We start from the raw sequence: 8,994 nt of genomic DNA, 5'->3' as shown, positions 1-8,994 counted from the left end.
GGGGGGGGGCTGGAGGGGGCTGAGGGCGCTGCTGTCCCCCCCCAGATGCGTCCCCAAAGCCCCTGGGCCGCCGGCCCGGCAGCGCTGCTGCTCCTCGCCGCCGTTGTCGCCTCCGACGCGCTGCTCAACGCCCGGGGCAGGAAGAAGGTGGTGCATGTGATGGGTGAGTGGGGCCGGCATCCCGTGGGCATCCTGGGGCTGGGATTGGGGATGGGATTGGGATTGGGAGCACCTCCTGCAGCCTCTGGGTTGTTGGGTTTAATGCGCATCAAAGCACGATCCGGGTCTCTGACGCGTCCCCTGTGTCCCCCCTGTCCTGTCCAGGGCGTGGGAACCCTCCTGGGATTATCCCGAACTCTCCTTAGGGTTTGCAAAGCCCCCAAAAGAGAGGAATTCCCCCCAAAAGGTGGCCCCACACCCCCATCCTGCTTTTCCCCCTACTTTGAACCCCCTCCTTGCGCCAGCCCTGGGCCGGCCGCGGGTCCCGCTGGGCACAGCGACCTCGCTGAGCCCCGTGTCCCTTTCCAGAGGGTGACAGCGGGGCCGTGGTGGTGCAGACAGCGCCGGGCAAGGTGGTGACACACCGCGGTGGCACCATCATCCTGCCCTGCCGCTACCACTACGACGTGTCCGCGCACGACCCGGCCGAGATCCGCCTCAAGTGGACCAAAGTGACCGAGCCCATGGCCTTCGTGGACGTGTTCGTGGCGCTGGGCAAGGCGCGGAGGGCGTTCGGACCCTACCGGGGTCGCACGGCCCTACAAGAGGACGGGGTGGGCGACGCGTCCCTCATCATCCGCAACGTCACCCTGCAGGACTACGGGCGCTACGAGTGCGAGGTGACCAACGAGCTCGAGGACGACACCGGCGTGGTCAAGCTGGACCTCGAAGGTAGCTTGGGGTGGCCGGGATGGGCTTCCCGGTGTGGGATCTTCCCGGCCCGGTGTTCTTCCCGTGGTTTACGGCCGCTGTTTTGGGGTTTTATTGGTGCTGCGGGTTTACGGTGACAGCTCGTAAAAGGCGCAGAGTGATGGTGGCACGGGCTCGTAAAGCTCCCGGGCACCGGGATGGGGCAGCGCCGGGGTGTTCGGAAAGGGGGAAACGCTTTTTAAGGGGTTTGGGAGGTGGCAGAGGGGGAAACGCTTTTTTAGGGGTTCGGGGAGCGCAGTTTGGGGGTGGCAAAGGGGGAAACGCTTTTTTAGGGGCTCGGGGAGCGCAGTTTGGGGGGTGGCAGAGGGGGAAACGCTTTTTTAGGGGCTCGGGGAGCGCAGTTTGGGGGTGGCATGGGCTCGTAAAGCAGCCGGACACCGGGATGTGGCAGTGCTGGGATGTTGGGAAAGCGGAAAACGCTTTTTTAGGGGCTCGGGGAGGCAAAGCTTTGGGACTGGGAAAGGGGAAAGCTCCTCTTTGGGAGCTCGGGAGCCGCAGTTAGGGAGTGCCAGGGCTCGGCTGGAGCCTGCGCGGGCACCACCGATGACCCCAAATCCCAGAGGAGACCCCCCCCGGAGTCCGGGGGTCCCTGCAATCCCAAACCCTGGATCTCCCAAACCTCCTTGCAGTGGGGGACAACGCGGGCGATTTTCCAGGCGTCTCTCCCAACCCTCCCAATCCCCATTTTCCCGCGGCCTCCCGAGCCTGGCACTGACCCCGCTGTTTCATCCAGCACCACAACAACCCCCCAGAAACCAAAAACAACCCCGCCGCACCTTCTCCACCTTCCCCAGGAGTGATTTTCCCGTACCACCCGCGCCTGGGGCGCTACACGCTGAATTTCCACGAGGCGCAGCAGGCGTGCCTGGAGCAGGACGGGATCCTGGCGTCCCACGACCAGTTACACCAGGCCTGGCTGGAGGGGATGGACTGGTGCAACGCCGGCTGGCTGGAGGACGGCTCGGTGCAGTATCCCATCTCCCGGCCACGCGAGGAGTGCGGCCGCAAGGACACGCCCGTGGGCGTCCGGAATTACGGCTACCGGCACAAGGAGAGCGAGCACTACGACGCCTTCTGCTTCACCTCCAACCTCAACGGTGAGCGGCAGAGGGAAACTGAGGCACGGAGATGGCAGCGCCCAGCCGGGAGGGTGCTCAGGGGTGAGGGAGAGAGGAGGGAGCTGGAATCCAGCCCCGGAGGGGGTCAGCGTTGTGGGTCCCAGCAGCCGTCGGCATCACTTGTGGGGCTGGAATGCCGAGTTTTAGTCAAAAAACCTGGGTTTTTTAAGCCAAAACCTCCTTTTTTTCATCCAAACCCTCTTCTTTTTTAGCCAAGATCTCTTCTTTTTTATCCAGAACGTCTTTTGTTTTAGCCAAAACCTCTTTTTTTAATCCAAAACCTCTTCTTCTTAGCGAAAGACCCTCCTTTTTTATCCAAAACCTCTTTTTTATTTAGCCCAAACCCCCTTTTGCTTTAGCAAAAATCTCTAATTTTTTTAGCCAAACCCTCTTTTTTTAATTCAAAATCTCTTCTTTTTCAGCCAAAACCACTTTTTTACATCCAAAATCTCTTCTTTTTCACCCAAACCCTCTTTCTTTTTAAATCCAAACCTCCTTTTTTTTCAGCCAAAACCTTCCGCCCCCCCCCCCTTTTTTTTTTTATTTTGTTGGTTTTTTAGCAAAAACCTCTTTTCTTTAAGGAAAAACCGGTTTTTTGGGTTTGGTTTTTTTGGGTTTTTTTTAAGCAAAACTTCTTTCTCGAGCAGGACCCAGGGGCTGGAGGGAATTGCAGCAGCCGGTGATGGATGAGGCCGGGGCCGCACAGGACAGATGGGAGCCGGGAGAGCTCCGGGGCTCCACAAATCCCTCCCGGGGGGCGCGGGGGGGCCCGGCCGGGCTTTATTGAACGGTGCCAGGCGGGACAAACAACGGGGGGCATCGCCCGGGGGTGGCACCGCCGCTGCCCAGCCCCGGGAATCTGCCCCTCCCAAAATGGGTTGGGGGGTCCACGGGGCTTGTGGCACTCGCCACATCCATCCCCCCCCCACCCCAAAAATAATTTGGGGGGGCTACAGCGCATCGTGGGGTCTTCTTCAACCCCCCCCCAAAATGTGTTGGAGGGGGTCCACAGCGCTTGTGCCACCCTCCAGCCCCCCAAGATATTTTCGGGGGGTCCACAGGGCTGGTACCCCTCACCTGCTCCAACCTCCCCAAAATGTTTTTGAGGGTGCACAGGGTTTGTACTTCTTGCTTCCTCCAGCACCCCCAAAATATTTTCAAGGGGTCCGCAGGGCTGGTCCCACTCACGTTTTCCAACCTCCCCAAAATTTTTTTGGGGGTCCACAGGGCTGGTACCTCTTGCTTCCTCCAGCACCCCCAAAATCTGTTTGGAGGCTCCACAGGGCTTGTTCCACTCACCTTCTCCAAGCCCCCAAAACGTTTTGGGGACTCCACAGCGCTTCCATCACTCACCCCCAACTCCCCAAATGTTTTCGGGTCCGCACAGGACTCGTACCCCTCACCTCCAGTCCCCCCAGAAATATGTCGGGAGTCTCCACAGGACTCGTACCCCTCACCCCACCCCGCGCCGCCGCCGCGCTGCCTCTAGGCTGCTCCAGACCGACACCCCCCTCCCTTTACCCCCCTTCTCAGGCAAAGTTTATTTCCTCAAAACCTTCCGCAAGCTGAGCTACTCGGAGGCCGTGCAGGCGTGCAAGAACAACGGCGCGGCCGTGGCCAAGGTGGGGCAGCTGTACGCCGCCTGGAAGATCCAGCTGCTGGACCGCTGCGAGGCCGGCTGGCTGGAGGACGGCAGCATCCGCTACCCCATCGTGAACCCCCGCGCCCGCTGCGGCGGCCGCGAGCCCGGCGTGCGCAACCTGGGCTTCCCCGACAAGAAGTACAAGCTGTTCGGCGTGTACTGCTTCAAAAAGGCCGGAGAAGCCCCGCCCGCGGCGGCAGGGGGGCACCCCAAGCGCGTGTGAGGGTCGGAGCGATCGGCAGCACCCCCCGGGTTTGGCCGGGGATCCCCCCCGCGCTGTGCGGGGAGCTGCGGGCAGCCCCTGCCTCGGGCTGGAGAGGTGCGAGCAGCGCGGGCTGTCGCCCCCGGGGACGCTTGGGGACACTGAGGCAGCGGCACGGGAAGGGTTTGATGAGCCCGGCCAGGAGCCTGCGCCCCGATCCGGGGCTGGCTCCCCGCTCCTCGCAGCTCTCGCTTCTCGACGCGCCTGTTGCATGTGCTAAAGGGCCGCAGAGCCCCCGCCCTCCTCATCCTCACGCTGTCCCCGCGGTCACACAGCGCTGACCGCCCCCGGGAGGTGCCGCAGGTCCCCCGAAATCCTCCCTTGGCCCTGGGCAAGGATTGGCGGCACCGGGTTTGGCTTCGTGCCGTGGCAGCCGGGGGGGTCCCGCAGCCCCTCCAGCCCCCGCCGGGGCCGGGGCGGCTCCTGCGCGCTTGGCTTGGCCGGGGCCGGAGCAGGGAAGGGCCGAGGGAGTGCAGCGGCCCCTGTGCCCACCCAGCCGGGCACCGGCCGCAGGCTTTGGCAGCCCTGGACGTAGATGAAATAAAAGCTTCGGCCGCTTTGGAGAGCTGAGCGCGGCTCTGCTGTGTCCTTGGGGGGACAGCCCCCACTCGCAGCGCGATCTGGGCACGCTCAGAGCATCCCAACCCTTGGATTTATCGGGATTAGATCCAAGGAGCAGCAGCAGCAGAGCCACCTCGGGGTGTCACAGCGCTGGCAGCAACCAGGGGCCACCGTGGCGGGTGGCAGGACAGGGGTGGGGACCCCGGGATTCGGAGGGGGCTCGGGGCGTCCTCCAGGCCCGGCCCAGCTGAGCACAGCCCATAAATCACCTTTAATGAGTGATGGAAACGCATATTGCTGGGATGTCACAGCCCTGGGAGGGGACAGCGGGGACCGCGGGTGACAGGGGGGCAGGGGAACATCGGGGGGTGGGTGACAGAGGGAGGGGTGGGAGCTGCAACCCCCGCAGCCACGGTTAGGGCAGGAATCACCCCAAAAAAATCCATCGGCACCTCCCCATCTTGAGGGGGACGCCGCGGCCACGCTGGCCAGCGACAGGGACCCACGTGGCGGCCACCTCGGCGGTGATTCACGGCGAGCAGGCGGCGGAGCTGGCACGGGGAGCCCTGGCAGAGGGTTTGGGTTTGCTCGGAGTTAATGGGGTGCGGTGAGAGGCGGCAGCCGGGCAGCGGCGCCGGGCAGGGGCCGCGTCCCGCAGTCCCCAGGAAAGCGCAGGGCTCGCTCAACTGTTAAAAAAATTTATTAAAATGTCCAGCAGTACAGAAAGGCAGAGTCAGAAATGGGGAGGGGGCGTCGGGAGGGGGGTCGGGGAGGGGGTCGGGACACGGCAGTCACGTCGCAAACAGCAGAGATCAGAAAGCGCCGTACACACACACACACGCCAACTCCAACGGGGACCCGAAACGAACGGAAAGGGGACAAAACCAAACCAAACACCCCCCAAACCAGGCGCGGAGCGGGACAGTGGCCCCGGAGGCACCGTGTCCCCCCCCCACCCCCACCCCGTGCCGGCCGCGGGGACACCCCGGGGTGCTGGGGCAGGGAAATGGGGGGGCTTCTAAAAAAACCAGAGCCGCCCGAGGTGGGATATGGGGGGGGCTGCCTGATTTAGCCCCGATTTGGGGACAGGGACAGAGCCCAGCTGGGGGGGGGTCCCTGTGCGGGGCTGGGGGCTCCAGCCCGGGCCGGGGGGGCTGAGCGCGGGACATGCAGGGAGGGCTGGGGACGCACACGCAGCCGCCCCCTCCGGATCCTATTCCCTACGGGGCCGGGCATCCTAAGGAGCTAAAGCCAAAAAGGGGTTATAAAAGAGGGGCGGGGAGGGGGTGGGAGAGGGGCGGGGGGACGTCACCACATCCCACGGGGGCCCCTTGTGCTCGGTGGCCGCCGCCCGGCCCTAGAAGTAGTGGCCCTCCTCCATCCAGTCCAGCCGGAGGTGCTGGCGGTGTTTTCGCCGCTCCTTGCGGGGTTTGTGGTGGTGGTGCTGGTGGTGGGGGTGGCTGTGCCGGTGCCGCCGGTGCCGCCGCGCTCGGTGCGACCGCCTGGCTAACGGGGGGCAAGGCGGGGCACGCGGGGGGGGTCAGGTCACCGTTCGTGATGCCCCCACACCCCCGGCTCGGCTTCCCTTCCCCCCTCCTCCGTGTCCCCCCACTAACGTTTTGTGCAGAGGATTTTGGGCCGGTCCCACTTGCCGGTGCTGTGGCACTTGATGGTGGGCACGTGGCGCTGGGTGAAGCCCTCCTGGCACTGGTAGCGCACGCTGGAGTGGATGTTGTACTTCTCCTTCTTCTTTCCCACCGGGAAAGCGTTCGGCACCTCCGGGGGGGGCCCGCACAGCACTGGGAGGGAGGGGACGCAGAGCTCCGTCACCCCCCCCCGGTACTGGGAGGTACTGGGAGTTACTGGGAGTTACTGGGAGGGGACAAGGGGCACCAATCCGGGCCACCATGAGCTTCCCCCTGCATCCCCGGGGACGCGGGTGGTGGTGGTGGTGGCTTTGGGAGAGGCTCGTCCATCAGGGTGGCAGCGAGGTGTCCCCAGGGTTTAACTGGTTAATTAATGGCTTTATTGGGGCGTCATTAGCGCGCGGGGTGGGGAGGAGCAGCTGGAGGTTAATGGAACTTCCCGAGGTAAGGAATGGGAATTTAATGGGTTTTAATGGGAGCAAATTAAACAAATCCAAGTGTGGATGGAGGGATTGATCATGGGGGGGGGGGAAGAGAGAGGAAAAATGGAGATTTAGGGGAGAGCTGCTGGAGTTCGCCTGGGAGAAGGGCTGGGAAAGGTTTGCTGGGGACGAGGAGGGGCCTGGGGGCTGCGGGATGGGGACAGGGATGCCAGGAGCTGTGGAGTGGGGACACTGGGACTGCGGGATGGGGACAGGGATGCCAGGAGCTGTGGAGTGGGGACACTGGGACTGCGGGATGGGGACAGGGATGCCAGGAGCTGCGGAATGGGGACACTGGGACTGCGGGATGGGGACAGGGATGCCGAGGGCTGCGGGATGAGGCCGTGCCAGGCTGGGCACGCCGGGCGGGCGCTACCTGTGCCTTTCTTGCAGATGTAGGGCAGGTTGTAGTTGCAGGGCACGTCGTTCCACTTGCCGATCTCGTGGGACACGAGCACCACGCAGTCCTCGCCGCCCGCGAAGAAGTTGTCGGGTTGGTTCTCCCGCCAGTTCTCGTATTGCTGCGGGGCCACCAGAGAGGCTGACACCCCCCGCGCCCCCTGCCCGCACCCTGAGCCCACCCCCGACCCCCCACAGGCCCTCACCAAGCCGGTGTTGTCGGTCCACTGGAAGTCCTGCTCCACGATGCGGTCGTTGAGCCCGATCCAGGTGTTCTCGTGGCCGAAGCCTGCGGGAAGAGGCACCCGCGGCTCGCATGGAGGAGGCGAGGAGCACCCGGGGAGGGGGGATTCGGGACCCCCAGCCCACCGTTGATGAAGCCGTGCTCCTCCTGCGAGTGGATGCTGGTGAGGTGCCCGGCCCGGCGCCGGCAGTCGCGCTCCGCGTCCTCCCAGGAGCGCCGGCGGGCGAAGTAGCGGTAGCAGTGCCCCTGGAACTTGTGCCAGTTGTGGTCACAGCCCTCCGTGTCTGCGGGGAGACGGCGACAGTGGCCACAGAGAAAGGGGCCGGCCCTCAGCCCCGCGGGGAGCGGCGCCGTGCGGGGTTTGTGTCCCCTTGAGGCTCCCCAAAGCCACGGCGGCTGAGCCGTGTCCCCGCGGGGACAAAGCCGGGCTGGGAGGGGGACACTGGGGGCTGTCCCCACCTTTCTCGCAGCGGCTGCCGCCGTAGCTGGGCAGGCAGAGGCACACGAAGGAATTGATCTCGTCGATGCAGGTGCCGCCGTTCTGGCACGGGCTGGACAGGCAGTCGTCGATATCTGCGGGGACACCGCGAGCTGTGGGCACGGCGACATCTCCGCCGCCACCCTCCCGAGCCCTCGGGTGCCAGCGACCGAGGACGGGGCTCCGCGCAGCGCTCGGAGCCGCAGAGCCGCCCCCGCGCTGTGCCAGGGCCGCAGCGTGCCCGGGCACTCACCGATCTCGCAGTTCTCGCCGGTGAAGCCCGGGGCGCAGCTGCAGCCGCACACGGTGCCGTTGGCACGGCTCGTCCCGCCGTGCAGGCACGGGTTGTTCTGGCACGGGTCTGGAGGCGCTGCGGGGCGGCAGCGGTGCCCTGAGCCCGGCTGGGGGGACGCGGCGCCACCCACGCCATCCCCGCTCCCATCCCGTCGGCTCCCAGCGAGGAAATTCGGATGAAAAGAGCGACACCGCCCAAACCTCCGCCTCAAAACCTCCCATCCCCGTGCCCACCAGCCCCGGTGCCCGCAGCTCACCGTGCCCGCTGGCGTTGCCGGTGCCCACCCAGGCCAGCAGCTCCCGTTCCTCCAGCGCCGGCTCCTCCCCGCTGCCGCTGTCGGCGTCCAGCAGCGGGGACCCCTCCGGACCCCCCAGCTCTGGCTCCGCGGAGGGCTCAAAGAGCAGCCCCGCGCTCGGGGACCCGGCGGGCTCCGTCCCCCGTGGGTGGGGGGCACTGGGGGACGGCCAGGGCCCGAGGGCAGTGGGGGACTCTTCCCTCTTGGCCTCCCCGGAGGAGTCCTCCTCGCCGGGGGCTGTTGGAGCATCCTCGTGTCTGGGGACAGCTGGGGCGCCGGGGGTGGCGGGGGGCTGCCGGGGGCCCGGGGGGGACAGGAGGAGCTGCTCGGCTGCCCCCAGCTCCGGCTCCGAGCGGTGGGTGGGCTGTGGGTCTGGGGGAGTGAAGCCTGTGGACCCCTCCTCGGCCACCGGCTCCAGCACCGCCACCTCCTCCGGCCGCTCGGTGCTGGCCCACAGCACCACCTCGGTGGCCGTGGGGGAAGGGGACGGAGAGGGGACCTCCCAGGCCGGCGTGGACGCGGCTGCTTCGCTGCTGGGCTCGGCTGCGCCATTCCCGACATCCCTGGATCCCTCCGGCTGCTCCTGGCTAGGCTCGGCCGTATCTCTGGATCCCTCCGGCTGCTCCTGGCTAGGCTCGGCCG

The 8,994-nt window shown here is 65.7% G+C and overlaps 2 protein-coding genes across 2 annotated transcripts in view; one reads left to right on the top strand and one right to left on the bottom strand.

The window, feature by feature from the left end:
- Window positions 1–45: 45 nt before the first annotated feature.
- On the top strand, window positions 46–4,522 carry HAPLN4 (hyaluronan and proteoglycan link protein 4). The gene is made up of 4 exons (XM_042024499.1): window positions 46–163; window positions 529–891; window positions 1,725–2,027; window positions 3,582–4,522. Exons 1-4 carry the CDS (start codon window positions 46–48, stop codon window positions 3,911–3,913), a joined length of 1,116 nt encoding a protein of 371 aa, XP_041880433.1. The 3' UTR covers window positions 3,914–4,522.
- A 675-nt stretch (window positions 4,523–5,197) lies between these two features.
- Window positions 5,198–8,994, bottom strand: part of NCAN (neurocan) — a 14,912-nt gene continuing 11,115 nt past the window's right edge. Inside the window, 9 exon segments of the mRNA XM_042024498.1 lie at window positions 5,198–5,824; window positions 5,827–6,015; window positions 6,130–6,312; window positions 7,018–7,162; window positions 7,247–7,329; window positions 7,410–7,568; window positions 7,744–7,857; window positions 8,016–8,132; window positions 8,314–8,957. Of these exon segments, the coding sequence (XP_041880432.1) occupies window positions 5,751–5,824; window positions 5,827–6,015; window positions 6,130–6,312; window positions 7,018–7,162; window positions 7,247–7,329; window positions 7,410–7,568; window positions 7,744–7,857; window positions 8,016–8,132; window positions 8,314–8,957 (1,708 nt within the window). The 3' untranslated portion in view covers window positions 5,198–5,750.

The sequence above is a fragment of the Corvus kubaryi genome, unplaced genomic scaffold, assembly GCF_017639235.1.
Source record: "Corvus kubaryi isolate FWS band 111438036 unplaced genomic scaffold, C.kubaryi_AGA036_p1.0 37262, whole genome shotgun sequence".
Lineage (NCBI taxonomy): Eukaryota > Metazoa > Chordata > Aves > Passeriformes > Corvidae > Corvus > Corvus kubaryi.
The sequence above is the reverse complement of the archived record's forward strand: the minus strand, read 5'-3'. Positions and strand labels throughout refer to the sequence as shown.

Excerpts from the sequence above, each read along its gene's own strand:
- HAPLN4 (XM_042024499.1), top strand. The coding sequence starts at position 46 with ATGCGTCCCCAAAGCCCCTGGGCCGCCGGCCCGGCAGCGCTGCTGCTC. Across the intron at positions 164-528 it reads GAAGGTGGTGCATGTGATGG|AGGGTGACAGCGGGGCCGTG; the intron begins GTGAGTGGGGCC and ends GTCCCTTTCCAG. Across the intron at positions 892-1,724 it reads GGTCAAGCTGGACCTCGAAG|GAGTGATTTTCCCGTACCAC; the intron begins GTAGCTTGGGGT and ends CACCTTCCCCAG.